Source organism: Pogoniulus pusillus, chromosome 2, assembly GCF_015220805.1.
Source record: "Pogoniulus pusillus isolate bPogPus1 chromosome 2, bPogPus1.pri, whole genome shotgun sequence".
Classification (NCBI taxonomy): domain Eukaryota; kingdom Metazoa; phylum Chordata; class Aves; order Piciformes; family Lybiidae; genus Pogoniulus; species Pogoniulus pusillus.
This window is the reverse complement of record NC_087265.1, coordinates 14,801,076-14,822,533: the sequence shown is the minus strand read 5'-3', so window position 1 is coordinate 14,822,533 and position 21,458 is coordinate 14,801,076. Positions and strand designations below refer to the sequence as shown.

General features: G+C 43.8%; 1 protein-coding gene across 4 annotated transcripts in view; it reads left to right on the top strand.

Annotated features, from left to right (window-relative positions):
- Positions 1-21,458, top strand: part of PDIA5 (protein disulfide isomerase family A member 5) — a 115,629-nt gene that overhangs the window by 17,442 nt on the left and 76,729 nt on the right. For all 4 annotated transcript variants that reach the window (XM_064157099.1, XM_064157090.1, XM_064157093.1 and 1 more), the window contains 2 exons: positions 14,831-14,914; positions 15,619-15,664. In XM_064157099.1, coding sequence (XP_064013169.1) covers positions 14,831-14,914; positions 15,619-15,664 — 130 coding nt within the window. The remainder of the gene's footprint in view (positions 1-14,830; positions 14,915-15,618; positions 15,665-21,458) is intronic.

Below are 21,458 nucleotides of genomic sequence, written 5' to 3'. Positions count from 1 at the left end.
TGGAGAAGGAAAGATTCTGTGTTTCTGACTTGAGTTTGAAATCCAGGGAAGTTTTGGCATTTAATTCAACAGATCATTCTGCTCTTGAGTTTGTGAGTGATGGTGATGGAAATATGTTGTTTGGTGTTGCTGTAAAATAAACTTCCAATTCATCAAATCCCAATGTGCTTTCTCTTTCCAAATATTGTAATATAACCCAGTTACAGAAGTTACTTGCAAAAATGCATTTTTCAGGTCTGATCCAGGTGATGCTATACTGTATTTCTCAGGGAGCTTGGTACTCACAGTGCCTTTCGTCTGGCCAAGGTGGGGAAATAATGAAGCTAAGCTTCCTATTCATAATAAAAGGTGAGTTATTCCCAGAGTGAAACAGCCTGGTCAAGGTGATGCCGTAAGAGACTGGGAGACCTGGGAATACATTTGTAGTTTCCCTGAGTTGGCTTTTGTGTCAGTAGTATCACATTGAGGTTGTCACTTGGTGAGTGATGAGGCAGTGGACAGGGTGCTGTAACATGCCAGTAGCATGTTGCCCTCTGCAATGGTTGAGCAGCAATTCCCTTTGGATTGATCATTTGGAAAGAACCTGGAAAAAAATAGATAATCTGTCCAGATATAGCTGAGTATTTATCAGAGATGTCTCTTCTGTCTCTCTCCTGCTGAGAGATACTGTAATAGGGTATGTTAAATTGTCATGTGGGGCGATTGGCAGCCAGTCATTAGTGGTGTTCCTCAAGGATCAGTGCTGGGCCCAGTCCTGTTCAATATCTTTATTGATGATCTGAACCAGGGGATTGAGTCCAGCATCAGTAAGTTTGCAGATGACACCAAGCTAGCAGCAGGTGTTGATCTGTTGGAAGGTAGGAGAGCCCTGCAGAGGGACCTGGACAGGCTGGATGGGTGGGCAGAGGCCAATGGGATGAGATTTAACAAGGCCAAGTGCAGGGTTCTGCACTTTGGCCACAGCAATCCCAAGCAGCACTACAGGCTGGGGACAGAGTGGCTGGAAAGCAGCCAGGAAGAAAGGGACCTGTGGGTATTGGTAGATAGTAGCTGAACATGAGGCAGCAGTGTGCCCAGGTGGGCAGGAGAGCCAATGGCATCCTGGTCTGTACCAGGAACAGTGTGGCCAGTAGGAAAAAGGAGGTTATTCTTCCCCTGTACTCAGCACTGGTCAGGCCCCATCTTGAGTCCTGTGTCCATTTCTGGGCTCCTCAATTCAAGAGAGATGTTGAGGTGCTGGAACATGTCCAGAGAAGGGCAACAAAGCTGGTGAAGGGCCTGGAACAGAATCCCTATGAGGAGAGGCTGAGGGAGCTGGGGCTGTTTAGCCTGGAGAAGAGGAGGCTCAGGGGTGACCTCATTGCTGTCTACAACTCCCTGAAGGGTGGGTTGTAGCCAGGTGGGGGTTGGTCTCTTCTCCCAGGCAACCAGCAACAGAACAAGGGGACACAGTCTCAAGCTGTGCCTGGAGAGCTGTAGGCTGGATGTTAGGAGGAGGTTCTTGACAGAGAGAGTGATTGGCATTGGAATGGGCTGCCCAGGGAGGTGGTGGAGGCACCGTCTCTGGAGGTATTCAAGAAAAGCCTGGATGAGGCACTTAGTGCCATGGTCTGGTTGACTGGATAGGGCTGGGTGCTAGGTTGGCCTGGATGATCTTGGAGGTCTCTTCCAACCTGGTTGATTCTATGAGCTGGAAAACTGGCTTGTTGCAAAGGAAGTCTTGACGCATGCAAAAGAAATCCCAAACAGATAGTGTGAGCCTCAAACAAGTTTTGCAGTTGACTTTTTTTGTTAAAGCTTTAAAGCATTTAGAATTCAATCTCATAGTGTTGAGGCAAGTTCCAAATTTCCTTTTCCTTGAAAGATTTTTTTCTTTGCTTATTGCCTTTTTTTTTTCACATACAGGTAGCTGCAAAGTGCTGCCCATCTTATTGCAGTGAGAGTATGAGAGAGGCTGCAGTAGTGCTGTCTGTCACTGCTCACAAAGGGCCAGTTGTAGGGCCTGAACAGCTGAGTTCTACCAGGATTGCTTAAGCTATTATCACAGTATCACAGTATCATCAGGGTTGGAAGAGACCTCACAGATCATCAAGTCCAACCCTTTACCACAGAGCTCAAGGCTAGACCATGGCACCAAGTGCCACGTCCAATCCTGCCTTGAACAGCTTCAGGGACGGCGACTCCACCACCTCCCCGGGCAGCCCATTCCAGTGCCCAATGACTCTCTCAGTGAAGAACTTTCTCCTCACCTCCAGCCTAAATTTCCCCTGGCGCAGACTGAGCCTGTGTCCTCTCGTTCTGGTGCTGGCCACCTGAGAGAAGAGAGCAACCTCCTCCTGGCCACAACCACCCCTCAGGTAGTTGTAGACAGCAATAAGGTCACCCCTGAGCCTCCTCCAGGCTAAACAATCCCAGCTCCCTCAGCCTCTCCTCGTAGGGCTGTGCTCAAGGCCTCTCACCAGTCTCGTCGCCCTTCTCCCACTGCAAGTGTGCTGTGAAGCTTATTTGCAAGTCTTCATGCCGAAACAAACAGCACACAGATGCAGGGATATTTGCAGCACAGGCTCAATTTGTTTTACAAATATTGACAAGAAATGGCTTGTTTGGCAGCAATATTTAGCACGGAATTTTGGCCTCGCTCTTCAAATCCTGCTGTAGCGACCTTCTTTGCCTTCAGATCCAAGCATTGGCAAGGCTGGTATACATGCAGAGTTGTGGCTCGTGTCTCTGCTTCCCAGTGGCAATGACAGCAGTCTTTTTTTCTTTTCTTTATGGGCTGTGGGTTTTTAGTTTCATGTTAATTCTCTTTCTTCGTCTCATTTTCTGGAGACAGCAAGAATATACTCCTCCACTGATGGAATCACTGTGGATTGGTAAGTCTCAGCAAAATGTTCTGTATTACATGAGTAGAGACGAGTGAGCAGGTTTCTGGCTGGAAGTGAGCTGCCTGAATTGCTGGCTGTGTGGAAACCATCCTCTTTGGCCTTGGCTTTTGTTGAGTCTGTGATATGAAACAGAGGTTTAGACCTGAGCTTTTGGTTCCAGGTTGAGTGGTCTTGGGGAAACCAGAGAAGCTAGTTTTTCAGTAGGTTGTGGGGAAACACTTGGTTTCTTGCTGAGACAGTTAGTGTGGAGTAGAAAAGGTTGTCACTTGTCACTTCAAGGCAGGATAGCTGAGGTCCCAGAATGCATTGGCCTAGGAGATACAGGGTGAGAAATGCCAAGTTCCTGCCTTTTCTGTACAGTTAGTCGTGCTTATGTTAGGTGCCAGGCTGGAGCAGGACCATGCTGAGCACAGCACAGCTAGGGATGCTGCTGTATGCAGTATTGCAGATAAGGTCCTTGTTCACAGGAGATTTCAGTCAGCTTCTGCAGGCAGATAGACACCTCCAAGAGATGAAGGAACAGTGCAAGATTTGGTGCCAGCATTGAAGTTGTTACTGTTCACTCCTGTGTGCCGAGATAGCTTCATGTTTATTTGTGTACAGAGCCACATACACTATTTCAGTTGTGAAGGAAATCCCCACTGATGATGTGACAAAAAAAAAAAAAAAACATTTTACTGTAACCTTTCTGTGTTTTAATTAGAAAGTCCTTGCTGAAGCATTTGATGTTGAAAGAATAATGGTGTGAGACAACAACAGAATATTGAATGAAGCATGCCTGGTAAAATGCATGGCACAGGGACAGAGCACAACATTGCAGAGTGGTAAATCTTCAGAGTGTCCCAGAGTGATAACACTGGTCATTTTATGAGCAAATGTTTTGAGACTCGTGTTTGGGGAGATGCCACATTAATAGGAGCTGAGTGTCCCAGCTTCTGTTCATATTTTGTTACTTTGTGCTGTTTGAAAAGAGATGTGTCTGTTTTCTAGGCAGCTGGGTAAGTGTCATTAGTCAGTGTTTAGAGTTTTGGAAGCTTAGAAGGGAAAAATGCTAAAGCAGGATGAGTGCTGTTCATGTAGTGCGTCCAGCAACTATTAGGCTGGATGTTAGGAGGAAGTCCTTGCCAGAGAGAGTGATTTCCCATTGGAATGGGCTGCCCAGGGAGGTGGTGGAGTCACCGTCCCTGGAGGTGTTCAAGAAAAGCCTGGATGAGGCACTCAGTGCCATGGTCTAGTTGACTGGCTAGGGCTGGGTGCTAGGTTGGACTGGATGATCTTGGAGGTCTTCCAACCTGGTTGATTCTATGATTCTATTAAGATGGACATGTAAGCAAGCAGAGAGATGGGTTATTTATTGAGTTATTTTTAGTAGTAGGCTTACAGAAATATTGAAAATTGAAGGGCTTCACAGGAAGTTAAAAGCTTAAGTTGTCTACCAAAAAAAAAAAAGGTGTCCTTTTGTGCAGTCTTAAGAATCTGGCTGCTGTTGACTGTGACAGCAGATTGGGGTGCAGTGGAGCTGGTGTGCTGCAGATGTACATATGGTGTGCATGCTGCAGAGCCTCTGCGTCTGCCCTTATCTCCTGAAACTTCCGTCTTTGGAGGCATAGTACAACTGGAGGTAAGCATTGATGTAGTCCAGTAAAAGAGTGAAAAATCTTGTGAAAAATAGAGACTTCTGGCAGATCCTTATGGTGCCAAGTAAAAGGTACAAAGCGATGTGCCTGGGAACACAGTAAGATGATATTACTGCTTGAATGAAAGACTAAGATTGCTTGCCTTTAAAGCAGGCAAAGTTTCAGTCCCAGTTTGTGATGCCCTGAGGGCTGGTTTTGAAGAATAATCATTGCAATGCTATCATCTAGCCTTTTTGAGTAGGCTTTGTGATAGATTATGGAGAGACTGATGTTACTTGGAAGAACGTAACTGTTTTGGATGAAGTGAAGAAAAAAAGTAAAATGGCTTTGCTGAAAAGGAGAAAATGGCTTTGGCAGGTTACAAATTGCCTTGTGGCAAGGTGTGTCTTTGAGAAGATGGCAGAAGAGGTCGGTTGGAGAGCTCTTTCTATTCTGGATGTGATTCAGTGAATGGTCCTGGGTTTTACTATTACTGAATTGTCTCGAGGGTTTTTGTTTTCTGTTTTTATAACTCCTGCCCAATCACAAACTGATATTTTCCAAAAAGCATGCGTGTCTTTTGGCTCTGGTTAATTATTCTCTGCTCAAACTTCCATGGTTCCCTTTACTGTAGGTCCCAAACATTAAACAAAGCTGTGTGATTTCCATCTGCTGTCATAGTGCGTGTGCTTGGCTTTAGCACATCAGACTACTAGGAAGAGGAAATGCCATCTGGTTAAAATGTCTGACTAATTTTTGGTTGGTTTTAATCCCACCTTTTCTGTCTTTGTGTATCCTGTGTGTCTGTTTTGTAGTCCCAACAATTCCTTGTTACTGTTGCAATCCTATGATACTTAACATAAAGGTAAGACCACAGTTTGGCTAATGGAGCAGTCCTTTCAAGACTGTGTGTCTAAACATGTGCTGGTTCATGAGATCAAATCTAAGGACTAATTGTCTTTTCTGGGATTTCCCACAGTTTTAGAGTTTACCTGCCTTCTAGATAAAATCTTCCTTTCCAAATTTTTGGCTTTCTGATGCTTCAATAAAGAGAGGCTTTACTCATCTACACATACATACTCATATACATTTATTCAGCGCCTTGAAATAGCAGGGAGGAATTTAAGAAATAAGGCTGCTGCTACAGATGGTGTTAGCTGTCATCTTGCTCTTTAGTTTTTTACCTTCACTCCTATAAAGCTGATCAGTAGTAGGATTTTTTAACAGAATCATCTACTCATCGTTATTCCTTAGACTTGAATTCTGAAGCTGATGAAAATCTTTAAAATTGCTAATAAAAATGACCAGATCTAATAGAGAGAGAAAAAAGGAATGAGTGCTGCTCGTGCACTGATGTGAATCCTTTCATCCAAGTAGATTTTTAGTGTCTGGGATTTCTCCCTTTCTCTACAGTCACCTTGGAGGTGAAGAGCAGCAGTAGCTTGGGAGTGAAAGGCACCTGACGTTAAGGGGACATAGTGGGAGAGATAGCAGGGGCTTGTCTGCAAGTTGGTTTGGGGGAGGTAAGTCAGTTGTCCACCAACAATGCTTTGCAAGTGCAGTTGTGCTGACAAACAGAGTCCTTGTGTGGATGCAATTTACATGGGCAAACTCTGTGTTTGCAGCATAGATTTATTTTTTTTTCAGAGCCTTCTGTCTCTATCATAACCTGTCTCTGTGGTTAAGGCTATTTCACATTAAAGCTTTTATTTTCCTCTAAGAGTGACCGTGCAGGAAGTGCTGTGCTAGTCGGAAAAATCTTCCTTTTTAAAGTAAACTCACAGTTCTTAGCAGAAACCCATCTAATCTGATTTGTTGCTTTCAGAAATGTAGAGTGTTAAATATCTGAGCACTACATTGGATTTTAGTTAAAGCCTGGGCTTCTATCTCAGTTTCATACTAACTGTGGGTGCTCCATGGGTTTTGCCTGGAATTGCTCATTAGCTGTGAATCATCAATGCTGATCCCTTGCAGACTAAAATGAAGAGCAGACAAGCTAAGCTTTAATGTAAAGTTTTTCCATTTTTCTTCCTTGAGAACTTTCTTTAAGCATCCTCTCTTGGTCTATAGTGCAAGGGAACGAGTAAAGTGTGCTGCAGCATTAGTGATAGATTCAAACCCTGCTTTTGTGGGTTTAGAACCTTAGATCAGTATTGAACTCAAAGACAGGGTGGTAGTCATCATATATCCCAGGTTAGGACAGTGTTCACCTGTACTAGGTTGTGTGAGTAGGAAGAGGTCTGGATGAATCTGATGCAGAAAGCTGCTGCTTTGCAAAGAGTTGAAGTGTTTGATGTCTCTAGAAGTTCCTGCAAAGGTTTTGGTAACTGCTGTGAATGTTTGCCTTATTTCTGTGCAGGTGTGTGGGCTGCCAAGTGCTCCTTTGCAATTTATCTTTTCATGGAAAGCACTGTTCATTACAACTTCCCGACTTTCTGCAGGGATGGATCTTCCAAATTTTTTTCACTTAATTGTTTTTGTCTGATGATACCTGTTAATTCTTGATCTTTCTCTGCTCTTTGGCTTGCTCTTGCTTGCAGGAAGAATTGATCTCACAGGTTTTAATTTTGAGAAAATACTTCTTTTTAATCTTATTCCTATAGATTCCTGGCCTCTCTTGCTAATGGGTACAGGGGGTCGTTTGTATTGGATGATGCCTGGTGCTGGCTCTCTGCAGCACATGGATTATTCTCTTTGCATTCCTCCTGGCATATTCCTTCGGAGCAGAAGGCTGCAGTCCCCTTGGGGGTCACAAGGAGACATTTTGCTGCATTCTAGAGGGGAAAAATCAGGCCTTAAATTCAGCTGAGATTGTCCTGTCAGTCTGCTAATCTTAATCTTCAGTTCTTTCCAGTAGCGTATTTTCTGGTTTCAGTTTTCATGCTCCCTCATCCCTGAAAAGATTCACACTTTTCATCTGCCTCGTTGAGTGGCTCATTTGTTCTGTGCTATGGAAACCTGTTGCTACTGTTACATTTACAAGGTAGTTTCCATCAGGAACCTGGGACAGTGGCAGAATGTTACATAATTGTCAAAGAAAAGAATTTGCATTTTAAGCTTCCTGTGCTGATTCTATTCAAGGAGAAGTAAGCAATTACCGTCCAGCAGCTACTTAGCACAATCCTTTGGAGAAGTGCTTTTGCAAGCTAAGCTGATGGAGAAATTTTTAAAAATTATTTTCTTTCTTCTGTGGTTTCAGAGCTGTCTCAAGAGTGATACAGAAAGGTCTGGGATCATTAGAGAATATGAGGAGCTTTACTAACGTGACATACTGTCAGCAGCAGTAGTTGTGGCAGCTGCTGCCCTGGGCTGAGAGGGAGCAGTGAGAATGATGTGGTGGCAATGCCTGCGAGGATGAGAGTTTTGCAGGGGTCGGTGTGTTTTCATTTGGTCAGTAGCTGTAGTGTGAATGGATCACAGGCTCGTTGTTAGAGCACTGTGTTGAAGAGGGCAGGAAGCGTAGTCACCACGATCTAGTGTTGTCCCCAACAACAGCTAATGAATTACCTTTTTTTAATTTTGAAACCTTGCACATCTAACTGCAGCTGACTCTTAACATCAAATAAGTGCCAGTGTGGTTTTGATTTTTAGGTGGCTTGAGGAAGTTTCTGACATCGACACCCTTTTTGTTGCCTGTTTTTTGGGTCACAAGCTTGATTAGTTGTTTGACAGGATCTCAACTCAATGTTTTTTTGAGGATGTTCATCAGTCTTTTGTCTGGAGACACTGTTCTATGGAAGGTAGCCAGAGAGCATTGCAGGGGCTGTGCATTGGGCTGGGCAAAGTTGTTCGATAATTCACTTCTGAAAGCTGGTCTCAAACTGCAGTTGCTACTTCCCTGAAATATGGAGTTCTCTGTACAACGTTTTCTCACTGTAACATGAAAGAATGCAAGAGTTAAACCATGTAGGTGGTAATGATGGTAACAAGATGAGAGCTTTGGCTAGTACCTTCCAAAGCTTTTTCCATTTTGTCTGTGCAGCCACTGATAGAGCAGAGCCTCTGCTGTTCTGGGGCCTGTGGTGGAAATGGTGCTATATGGAACTGCTGAAGTGTAGTTTAAGTGAATTGTTGAGCCTTGTTTCAGAGGAAAAGATACAGAAGAGACAAAATCTGTTTAAAGATTGTGAAGTCTGTAGTTCACATGTGGTTTGTTGCATGATATGCTGACAGAAGAATCTGCAGACAGATATACTAACCTGGTTACTTAAAGTCTCCTGTGCCTAGGAGCGCTGTAGGTGCAGATGAAAAAGAATACTGGGTCCCGTCTATGTTCCAGAGTGGCATGGCCGCACAGCACATGAACATGCTGCTGTTACATTGGCAGCTAGAGATGTGAACTTTATTTTTATGGAGTTGTCGTAATTTCTGAAGAGGGGACTTGACAGTCATTTCAGATCCTTCCTCCCCAGAGGCAGGTGTAGTTGTAGGGCTGTTTTTCCTTCTGGATGAGAAGCTAATGGGCAGCATTACATAAGGGAAGTAATTAGGGAGCTGCAGATGATCTTAGTTGCTCTTATGAGAGAGGATGGTGTTGAGGATGTGTCGTGGAGGAGTTTGTCTGGGTTTTGGGGGAATGAAATACAAGGCCGATTTTTAAAGAGTTTAAAAAGATTTGATATTATATATGCTAGGAATCCCCCTTCCCCAAACTTATTTATAACTACCCCACATAAGTTCTTTGTACCTGAGGGGTGGTTGTGGCCAGGAGGAGGTTGCTCTCTTCTCTCAGGTGGCCAGCGCCAGAACGACAGGACACAGCCTCAGGCTGCGCCAGGGGAGATTTAGGCTTGAGGTGAGGAGAAAGTTCTTCACTGAGAGAGTCATTGGACACTGGAATGGGCTGCCCGGGGAGGTGGTGGAGTCGCCGTCCCTGGGGCTGTTCAAGGCAAGGTTGGACGTGGCACTTGGTGCCATGGTCTAGCCTTGAGCTCTGTGGTAAAGGGTTGGACTTGACGATCTGTGAGGTCTCTTCCAACTTTGGTGATACTGTGATACTGTGATACTGTATGCGGTTGTGAGATTATTTTTACAGGGTGTGTATGCACAACAAATTAGGAATTTAGCAAAGGTTTGAAAAGATTTAGAAAGAGAGTCTGTGGCCCGAAAGCGCCACCGGTAGGCTTTTTAGAGATTATTCTGGCTTAGAGCGAGTTTCTCAATTACTGTCTGGAGTCAGTTTGAAAGTCCCAAGTATCGTAGATTGGAACAACTCAGAGGCTATTGGAGCGCGCTGTCCGAGCTTCCGCGGGTACGAGCCAAGCTGGGCGCTGTCGGTCCGGAGGCTGGCGAGGCACGGATCGGGGCGCTGACGAGTGCGATCAGTTCGGTCAGTGCCGTCTGGCGCGGTGCGAACGCGAGTGCGAGTGCCGTGGCGTGGCATGCCGTGTCGGGCCGTGCGTGTGCAGAGCGTGTGATGCATCAGCGCAGTGCAAGTGCAGAGAGCTTTTATTAAAGTAATGCAGTCTTCTATGCTGTTCAGAGGAGGTGTATCCAGCCAGACTAGGGCTGGCACAAGTGGACAATACAGATTGGCTTAAAATTATGTGTAAGGCACAGATAGGTTATTTTCTTACCAAGACAATCTGTGGTTCCACCCCAGGGGCTGGCAGGGTGAGCCCTCAGCAGGTGTGCGTGGGGTGCTCGCAGTGCCTGCGAACTCAAGGACCCTTTCCCAAAACAAGGTCTCATGTTTACAGCTTATGCCCCGCTGCAGGAGAAATCTTCCCACAGCTAAGAACGGCGGCTTAGTCAGTTCCCTGGGCTGGTGCCGTGGACTTTTGACCCCGCGATTGATGGACCTTGGGCCACAATTCTGTCCGAATGAGAGCTTTGCAACCCTTCACCACAGGATGTGCAGTCTTTAGTGTGCTGCTTTCAGAACCCGCCAGGACAACATTCAAATTGACTCAAAGGTGCTTTGCACTGCCTTCTCCATGCACCATTTCTTAGTCAAAATCCGTCCAGGTCAAACTTGTCTTATTTTTAGAAACCAATGTAGATTTACTGCAGTCAAACACATGGATCTTATTTTGTGTTCCTCTTGTATAGCTTTGCCCTCTGTTCTTTCTCTCTCCAGATTACCTTTACACACTGCTGTAAAGTCCTTTCTCTGGGTTGCTTCTGCCACTGGGGACTGCCATCAATATCTGTTACTGCTTCTCCATCCTTATAGCCACAAAATCCCAGGCCTGTGGGCAGCTCTGCACATCCTGCACTGCTCCTGAGGAACACCTGTGGCACAGCTCCTTGTGGTGCTGGCTTTACTGGTGATCAGCCAAAGGAGGTCAGTTCTCCTTCATAAGCCCCTCACCCTCCTCCTGCCCTGGTATCAGCTGGCTGCTTGTGCAAAGAGATTATTCATTCATGCTTACAGTGACAGAGGACCCCAGAGGTTTACAGGGAGCACTCCAGTTGTGCTTCCTGCCACCTCCATCATACTCTCAAATGACAGAATCCTCTCCCGGTAGAAGAGACAGGGATGTGATTGAAAAGGGGTGAAGTATTCCTGTGATGCACGCTTTGTGATTATTTAGACTTTTTATTTAGGCCAACTTGGATCTTTTATTTTATTGTTCTTTTTCCAAGCTGCCTTTGCCTCCAGCAAAGAGGCGTTTTGGAGTCCTGGCTTGGTTTTGTGGAAAGGGAGAGCGTAAGGAACATGCTTGTGGGAGTGGAAGGAAGCCATGCCGTTGTGGCACAGAAGGTTTGCCCCTATTACCATCTAGACAGCTGGTGATTAGGTCCTTTTCGGTGTTGTGAATAGGTTGATGTTTTGGATGGTTTCCCATGGATGGATGAATTGTAGGACTGCCTGCAGGCAAAGCCAGGGTCCCTTCAGCAGCAACACTGCAGGGTTCAAATTGCTCTGGACAGAAATGGTATGAGGCAGCCAAGGATGGCCAGTGTGGGCGTGTTCCTCACCTCATCTTCAAGCCAGCATTTCCTGAGTCTTGTCAGGAATGTCTTGGCTTGGGTGGTAGAGTGGTTTTTTTTGGGAGAGGGCAATTTCCGTCTTGTTCAGTTTTGGGGGGTTGGTGGGGTTCCCCCCCTTCCCTCTCTTGTTTTCTTTTAGTTTTTGTGAGAAACTCTTGCACTGCCTCTTCAAGTGATACAATTAGATTACAAGAACCAGAGTCCTAATTATGTTCTCCCATGTGAGAATGGAGGAGCTCATCTTCAGAGAGAGGCTGTTGGTTCAGATCCAAGAGCAGAGACCGCATCTGTGTTGATATTTACTTTTATTAAGGTCATTACTAAGTGATATCATCGCAAGTCACTCTTTGCAGGTTATTTTTATCTGGCTGTAAGAGAAAGCAGAAAGAAAAGTAGAACTGGTCCATCTCTGCCATTTCTATGCATCTTCCTTTCCTGATTTTTTTTTCTCCCTCAAAGAATCAGTAGAGCATCTGAGCTGCAGAGTCTGGCATGTGCAAAAATCTGCACTGGTGCATGAAAAAATTACCAATACATATTTAGACACTTCTTATTCTGGAAATCTTCTTGTTTTCCGTTCCTTGCATCAGTGCAGATAGCATAAACGGGTTTCAACTCCCAGTGCAGAGGTGCAGGGAATCTGTCCAGCAAATGGTGAGAGACATACTGGAACAAACTGCTGCTGTCTCTTCTGCAGTAATGGCTGGGCAATCAGGCAGCTACCTGAATCTCTACAAATGGCACAATCCTGAAACCAAGGCATGCTTAAATTCAGAAACAGCTGTTCTTCTCTCTCTCTCTCTCTCTCTCTCTCTCTTTTTTTTTTTTGTTTTTTGTAATTAATAGAAATTCATGCAAACCGAAAACAGGAATTGGAGTGCTAGGAGTTGCTAGCTGCTTTTACTCACAGGTACATTTCACTAGTAATGTTTTGTAACCTTTTGCCACTATGAACTTTGCCAGACTTCGAGCTAAGATCAGTGTCCAGGTCTCTAAATGATGCGCTTTTTTCCCCACGTGATTTGAAGTTACATCAAATTGGTGGTAGAACTGGCAACAGAATTGTCTTGATACACGTTTTGGTCCTCTTGTTGAATGATTGTCTGCACATCTTGGGGTCTGATATGACCTGTTGCTGGAGGTGGATTTCAACGTTACTTGTTCAAATCCACCACGTAACATATGTCTTGGCAAGGCTCAGATGACCACAAATAGATGTGTATGCTGGAAACATCTGGGAGTGTCTTGAGGAGTATTTACCAGTGTTGGGTGTGGGCTGATGTTGGTTTGTCAGTCAGCTCCAGCAGGGCCATGGGGCTTCTGTGTACCTCTAGATCTGCCTGGCAAGATGGGAGGATGATTTGAAAGTGATGCCACCTCCTTAGACTCCCTGATTAGGTTTAGCCCACAAGACTGTTGGAGGACTGCAGTTAAGACAGAATATTTCTGGTCCCTGAATTTGATGTTACTGCAGGTGTTTTGTACAAACTCCACATGGCAAAACAGATTTTTTTTCCCCCAAAACACCAAATTCAGGCTGTTTGTTTCATCATCTAGTTTTATTACAAAGAGATGTCATCTGTTAATTGAATAATGTGAACATTTTAGTTCCACCTCCCACTGCTGTGTAGAGGGAAAACAAAGATGCAGTAGACAACACGAAAAGAACTGTCTTTTCAGGCTCAGATCTTCTGCCTCCTGGAAAGGCAATAAAGTGTTTACAGGCTACAACGATGAGCTTTGGCTATGATCTGTAAATGTAGAACTGACATGAATTAAGACTCTTTAGATAAACATGCTTCTATACAACTGGGATTACAGGTGCTCCTTTCTGGTGAGAGAGTTGCATGCTTTGTTAGTTCTTAAAATGCTCTTTTCTGTCTTCAGCATAATATTCTGAGTTCGATGCATGTGTCCATAGCACACCCATTCTCATTCCATCCACAATAAGCATTGGGAGTTTTCCATCTGCAGCACACTATGAACTTCACTGTTTGTTGTCTCACATTTGCGGAAAGGCAGCTGGAGATCATTGGGAGAGTTAGCACCAGTGCTGGCAGCAGCACTTAATTTGGTGGTGCTCTTGCAACCCTTGAATCTGGATCTCTCTAATGTGTCTCTAATCAGTTTAAACTTGATGGGGTTTCAGTGTTTTCATCTTCTAAATTGATTTATCTGTATAAAAGGTACAAGTTGTCCTCGACTAGGAACAAGCATTTTAATCTTGCTGTTTGTCAGTGCGAAGAATAGTCTTGTCAGTGTGAATCATCCTCTTTTTCTTTGTAGCTGTACTGTTTCACTGTTTCCCCAGGTCTTTGACTGACTTCATATTCACTTCAGCTTGAAGTATCCTTATAGCTTCACTTATGCATTGTTTGGAACAGCAGTTAGGCCATGAAGATCCTTTACCTGCCTGCCTAAGCGAATGTATGTAGAGTTTTTTCCTGTGACCCTTCTTTCTTCTTCAACTCAGCCCAATGTGGTGCTGAAAGCAATTTGCTCTTGTTCAGTTAGATTTGCTAGAAGTATTTTTCAGTCTGCTGTTATGTGCCTCCTCCTTCAGGAGCTGTGGCAGGTAGTCTTTACCTGCACCTGCCAGGTGTGTGTGGTTTTTTTTTAGGGGTGTGTGTGTTTGTTTGGGTTTTTTTTAGGTTGTGTGTGGTTTTTTAGGAGGGTGTGTGCGTTTGAGTCTTTTCACAGCAGAGCTCTTTGATCATCATCCTAGCAGTAACATGGTGTTCTTGAAAGCTTGACTTCCTAAATTTTATCTTAATCACTTGAACAGAAGGTCTGATGAGATACTTGAAGGGAGGTTGTAGCCAGGTGGGGTTCGGTCTCTTCTCCCAGGCAACCAGCAACAGAACAAGGGGACACAGTCTCAAGTTGTGCTGGGGGAGCTATAGGCTGGATGTTAGGAGGAAGTTCCTGTCAGAGAGAGTGATTTGCCATTGGAATGGGCTGCCAGGGAGGTGGTGAAGTTGCTGTTCCTGGAGGTGTTCAAGAAAAGATTCACATAATGCCATGGTCTAGTTGATTGGAATGGACTAGGTGATAGGTTGGACTAGATGATCTTGGAGGTCTCTTCCAACCTGGTTGATTCTGTGATTCTACTTCGACATGATAGGAAGGACTGCTTTTCTTTTGGTTAGGGCCTGGTTTTGGAATGTGGTATTAATGTGGTTCATTGTGTCCTGACTAAGCAAATGGAGAAATTAAATTGACTAATGCAGCTTTCCACAATACTTGTCCCACAGACTTGGCTGAAGAGCTTCTGAATTACTGTTAGTTGCAACTAATTGCTGATGAGGAAGCACGTCAATGAATTTTCAGAACTGAATGCATTTGATTTCTTTTCTTGTAACTTCTTTTCTTCCAATATGTGTTTTTTTGCAGTGATACGGAAAGCCGAAAATTGTGCAAGAAGATGAAAGTAGATCCTAATTCAAAGGAAAAAGGAGTGGAATTACTACATTATAAGTGAGTTCTGGGCTGGGATCTGTAGCTCCTGCTTGTTGATGCCTCCTCACAGCTCCACACTGCTACAGCATGAGGACTTAGTTTTTTATAATCCTTTGACATATGACATTGATTGCTGTTTCTTCAGTTTGCAAGCATTTGTTGTGACAGGAGTTGAGATAAATTTATTCTGCTGTTGAATAGAGTACACTAAAAGCACAAGTGGGACCCTGGGAGAGATACCCAAAGGACTAAAACTACCCAGTGCACGTGGCTGGTGCCTGAAATTTGAGCTTACTTTCTCTGTCACACTCCTGCTGAGAATAATGCTTTGTAAAGTAAGGGGAGGAAGGCAAGTGCATTTGAGACAGCAAGAGATTTTCTTCCTGGAAATAATAGGAGTGGGAGTAGCGCTAAGTGTGAGCGACGCCAAGGAGCTGCATCTCCGTCTCCAAAGATCATGTCTTAGTAAATATTCTTGTTAGAGTGTCACAGAGGAAATGATTTATTAGAAACCTGTTTGCATTACACTCTTTTACATCCTCCCTTTTTTCTTACTCCTTTTTTTTTTCCTCCTTGAATGACTGTACTATAATTTATACTTAGTTCTGTGTCTTCAGCAGGTTAATGTTATTTGTGGTTAGTAAGAAGAGAGGAAGATCAGCTGTATGATTTCCAGCAACACTACTGTAAGCTAACTCTGTTCCCTGCTCCTTGTTCAACAGGGACGGTGCATTTCATACTGAATATAACAGAGCAGTCACACTGAAGGTAAATTTAAATATTTGATTGTTGGGTTTTTTTTGGCTTTGCTATATATGGGAGAGACATCTGTGGATTAAAAACAATTGTTGGTATTTTTCATGCTGAAGGAATGAAAGGGAGGGGGTTAATGACCTAAAGGTGTTTGTGTGTCTGTGTCTATCAAACACAGATCCAGGAAATGATGTATTATTAAAAATACTGACCCCATGTTGAGCTGTAGTGTAAATGGTGAGTTAAATTGCAGGCTAGTAACAAATGAGAATTGTCATGTCTTCATTACAAGGACTATTAAGGGCAGTATAACTAAAAGTATTAGCTGATACTGCATTTCGATAGAGAGTTTGAGGTTTTTAGGTTCTGTGTCTATAAACTTTAAAGAGAGCTGAGTGGCCTTATTTTTTTTTATTGGATTGTGGAACTGCAGTTCCTACGGATGTGCCCTTGGTGCAGCAGGGATAAAACTATCATCCTTCTCCTGTGAATCTTGACACAGAGCAACAGAAGGCAAAGTTCTGTGAGGGCAATGAAAGGAAGAAAACGTGAACAGAATGTGTAGATCTTGATGGTGTGGAAATGTTGGACTAAAAGCACAGTAATCAGGTTCAAAGTGTGCAGCCTTCTGAGGAGCTGTGGTAAAGCCCTGGGAATATCCTCATGTGAGGCTGCAGCCTCGAGATGACCCTGCTTCCAGAAATTACTTCTGTTCAGCTTTGATACCCAGTTTCCATTTCTTTTCCTTCTCCCAGGGGAGCATGGGCTCTGCACCATAACTGATCTTGTGGTTTTGATGACATCACTGCAGATTGGCATCATTACATTTACTTTCCCTTTTGGGTTTGTTCAGAAGTTTGGCCTAGGGTGGATGAAAGCCTGTGTGAAATGCAGACCCGAGTCTGTCATAGTGGCCATTGCTAAATGCACTGGCTCTGGACTTTTCTTTTACAGCCAGAGTTATTGTGCAGTAGCTGCTGGGGAGGACTGTCTAGGTAGCACACCCTGTCTTGACCTAGGGTCATCACAAATGATTTGCCCGATGTGGGGAGAGTAGGACTATGTGTCTTCCCGTCTCCTGCAGTGGAAATCTTGCCTGGCACTTAGGAACAGGAAGATTTGATACCCAGTCTAGTCACCAAGTGCCTGAGGCTCCTTTTGTACTTACTGAAGAAATGCATCTGGTTTGGGCTTTTTTTCCCCTCTTGGTGGGTGGTGGGGCAAAGGAAACTTGTTAGATGCTTAAATTTGGATGGTTTGAACAATTCATGACATGTCTTGACTGCCCTCCAAGAAGTCCTCCAACCAGAAATTAGTGCTCTGACACTTGGTTATAATTTGAATTAACTGGAAAGCACCTACTGAGAGTTGATTTACAGCACAACAAGAACCATGTCATTTATTCCTTCAAGTTCCTATTTTTTGATGAGCATTTCCCCTTTGTCTTTCCCCCTACCTGCTGGGGAGGGGCAGTGTGGATAGAAGAATAGATTTGAAGCTCCTTCACTCTAGGAGCTCTAGTCTTGATTTAGCTACTCCAGTGAAACTAGCTGCTAATGATTCCTGTGCATCAGAGGTGGGCAGCGGTCAAATAACTTAGCTGAATGTTTACTTGTTCTGCAGCTCACACATGCCTGAATACTTTCTGTGTTTCTCCCTCTGTACTGCTTCTCCCTATTTTTCTTCTGTCGAGGCAGCAACCTTTCTCTCAGCGTTGTCTTTCGGGAGTCTCACAGCACATTACAAACAGTGAGCAGCAAAGCAACACAATTACGCAGGTTATCATACTCATTTTACGGACAGGTGGACGCACTGAACAACAGGGAGATTAAAGGATTTGTTTCACATCATTCAGCAAGCTTGTGGCAATAAAACTCAGATCTTCTTTCCAGGCATCCAGTAGACATATTAATATATGTATGACATTTTGGAGAATGATAGACACAGCTCTGAAGAGCTGTAAAAAGATTCTTCTGAAGTAATCGGCAATTTCATAGATGTGGCTGATCCAGATGATAGTGTACATGGGCTTTTAAGAAAAGCTTTTAATTTCTTTAACTAAATTCTGATATAATTATCAGAGAAGCCTTTGTGGGTTTACTGTTGGAAAACTGAGAAATAAAGAATACTTCAGTGTTCACCGTGGGGGGAGGTTAGCAAACAGAACCTTTTGTATCCGAGAAGGATACTTGGGTACTAACTCTGTATCTGAGTTAGTATCTGAGCTGTTTGGGCTATCTGGTAAAGGGAGGTCAAGTGCAAGAAACAAAGCTCAGTGGTGCAGAGTTATTAGGAATAATTGTGAGAAAATATTTCCAGCTCCTCTCTGCGGAAGGGCTTAGACTCTCACAATATAAAATGATCTGTCAATATGAAGGTAGGAACTTGTGAGGTCATGAACATGAGAGGGAAGCTCCAGCTAAGCTGGACTAATGCAGTAATGTGTGTTGTGATGCTGAATTAATGGTCAGGACAAGCAGTCAGGTCGACTTGAAAATATTTGCCTTGTGCTTGACTGTATTTAAAAGTCAAATAATTAGGAATGGAACAGAGAATAGATGAGGAAATGTTATTCCGCATCTGAATCTGTTGGTTTCCCTCATGTTGTGTCCTACATGTGATTCTGGTTGCCACATCAAGTACTGCAGAAAGGCAGTGAGGCTTGAATATTTATGTAAAGTCAAGGACAGGCAAGAAGTGGCTTGAGAGCAGTCTTGGGGAGAAGGATTTGGGGGTGTCAGTTAATAAAGAACTCAGTGTGAGCTGGCAATGTGCGCTTGCAGCCCAGAAAGCAACCGTATCCTGGGCTGCATCAAAGAAGGATGAGTGAGGTGATTCTCTCCCTCTCCTCTGCTCTTTAGACTCCATCTGGAGAGCTGTGCCCAGTTCTGGTGCCTGCAGCCTAAGAAGGACATTGAACTGCTGGAGTGGGTCCAGAGGAGGGTCACAAAGATGATCAGAGATCTGGAGCACCTCCCCTGTGAGAACGGGCTGCAAGAGTTATGGCCATTCATCCCAGAGAAGAGGAGAGGCCTTAGAGCAGCCTTCCAGTACCTGAAAGAGTCCTATGAGAAAACTGGGAAGAGATTTTTTTTACAAGGGCTTATAGTGATAGGGCAAGAGGGAATGGACCAGAGCTGGAGAAGGGTAGATTTAGACTGGATATTAAAAACAAATTCTTTACAGTGAGGGTGGTGAGACACTGGAAGAGGTTGCAGATGCACCCTCCCTGGAGGTGTTCAAGATCAGGATGTATGAGGCCTTGAGCAACTTGGTCTGGTGGGAGGCATCCCTGGCCATGGCAGGGGGGTTGGAGCTAGATGGTCTTTGAGGTCCTTTCCAACTCAAACCATTATATAATTCTATGATTGTAAGATTTTTGGGCTTGGTAAAAACAAAACCTGAAAGAGACAACTATTGATATTTGTATAGCCATGAATGGCTTGAAGGGAATGATAACCTATTTTTTTTCTCCAAACTTAGGTATAAACAGTGGCATTTTGGCATGGCTGATTTGACACAAATAACTGCAATGTTTAAAAAACATCCTGGAACTCATTGCTACATGATGTGAAAGCCAAGGATTTAGGATAGACAAAATGATAGCAAACACAGAGGTCCAAATGCAACAGCTGGTGCAGGGTCCATAAACCTGATTACTTTTTGCCAGACAGCAAGACTATGTATCAGTGTATGTTATACAAGAGTGGTACTAGTATAGTTTTTCACCAAATATCTGTAGTCAGCTGCTGTTGGAGACAGCAGACCTAAGCTTAGATCAGTCTTTGATGTTAACTGATACCTCTGTTCATATGTTATTTTAGCCACACTGTGTCCTAATCCTCCATAGTGCCATAAGGCCAGTATCCAGGCTGCATTTATTACACGTTGAAGCTTCTTCTGGAGGATAAAGTACAGAGAGAGTTTTATTCTGCTTCTAAAATGGAGAAACCTCATTAAAGTACAAATCTGCTCACTACTAGCAAAGGGAATAGACTAGCCCAATAAATTGGCCCTGCTCTAAACTGAATCCTTTTCAAGTTTGCTGTTGTAAAGAGTGTGTGTGAAATCAAGGGAAGTCTGTTTATTAGCATCCCTACTTCAAAAGAATGAGAAGGACAAGGATGTGTTTCCCTGTGTGTGTGTATATATACATATATTAGGTGTGTCTGTGTGTGTATGCACACGTTTTTCAGGTTGAAAGCTAGGTCCATATAAGACAGCCAGCTATTGTGCTGTAAGAACTTGCTTGCTTTTAGCTGCACAGGCTGGGTGAAAACGTTCTGTATTTTTTTAATTGTTGTTCAAGGTCCAGTGCTGTTGCAGAGATTTCAGCAAGCTGGGGGGTCAGAGCAGGTTGTGCCTATGCTGTGGCACGACAGGATCATTTTGTGGGGTTGCTGTGGCCTGGACCTTGCTCTGTCCATCAGCCTAGGCACCACTGCTTTTCTGTGATTAGAAAGTGCTGTGGTTTGTATGAGGAAGGTTCTTTCCTATACAGAGACACACGGGAAGTTCTCTTCTCTGTGTGGAGTAATGAGTGCAAGGCAATGTACTGCCTGCTCCTGCCAGAAGACATTACACATCTAATATTTTTCTGTCTTGGCTGAGAGGGAGAGGCTGGATGAATTAAGTCTCTTTAATCCCCCATCCTCTAACCACATCTGTTTCTACATGACTGAACTTGGCATGCAGGAGTTCTTGAAACTAGCAGAGTCAATTGCACTCATTAGCGTTTTAAAACACTGACCCCTCTCTCCTCCCCTCCAGTGTATTTTTTGAAGTCTGTACAGACTGAGAGTGAATACAGCTTGTAGCTTTCCTAAATGTAGAACATCTCTACTCTGATTCTATTATTTCCTTTCCCCATAGATGATTAACTCTTGTTAGGACATCATTTGGGATATTAATGTCTCTAGTTTTATCTTTTTCCAACTGTAACTCCATTTATTTCCCTACCTATGTCCTTACTCTGCTAATGCCATATTGAAACAAATTTCTTTTCTTTGAAGCATTTGTGGTCCCAACACTGCTACCTCACCCCCTTCTTAATATGCACATTAAGTGCTTTACTTTCTGTCTAGTGACTACTATATACTACTTCTTGTGATAAGACAAATCTCTTCAATATTAGCTGTGCAAGTAGGCAGAAACATAAATGCAATAAATGAATTGTGCTGGAAGCTCTGAATCCTCCTGAGTCCTGCAGTACTGACTGAGATGCAGGAAAATGAGATGAGCTTCAGTATCTATTGATAAACTGCTGGGATGTTGTACTAGGCAGCCCTCCCAAAGGCAGCAAACAGTGGCAAAAGTGTCTCTGAGACTGATTCAGCAGCATGTGTCACCACGTATGCTGGTAACCTGCTCTTGAGAAGGCAGAGGACAAACCTAGGCTTTTAGATTGATATTCTTGGTGTCTTTCAGTATATACTCAGCTCTGCTCTTCAGTTTGGAGCTGCTTTGGCAAAATACCCAATGGACTGGAAAAAGCTTTAATGAAGCTTTTCTTTGCTCCAACTCCAAGTAAGTTCATTTAGTGCTCTCTCATAGATTAAAGAAGCTTCTCAGATACCTTGCTGTGTTACTGGTGTGGCAGAGGTCCTGCCTGGGAGGGGACAGATACCTACAAGCAATACTGCAGAGCATGAAAGGAGTCAGTCTTGGTAGTGAATGAACATAATACCAAGTATTATGTTTCCTAGAGCATGGACATAGAGAATAATGGTGATCAAGCTTCCACATACAGCTATAAAGGGCAGTGCAATTGCTGGAATCTGTGCAGAGCATCTTATTGACTCCGGAGTGT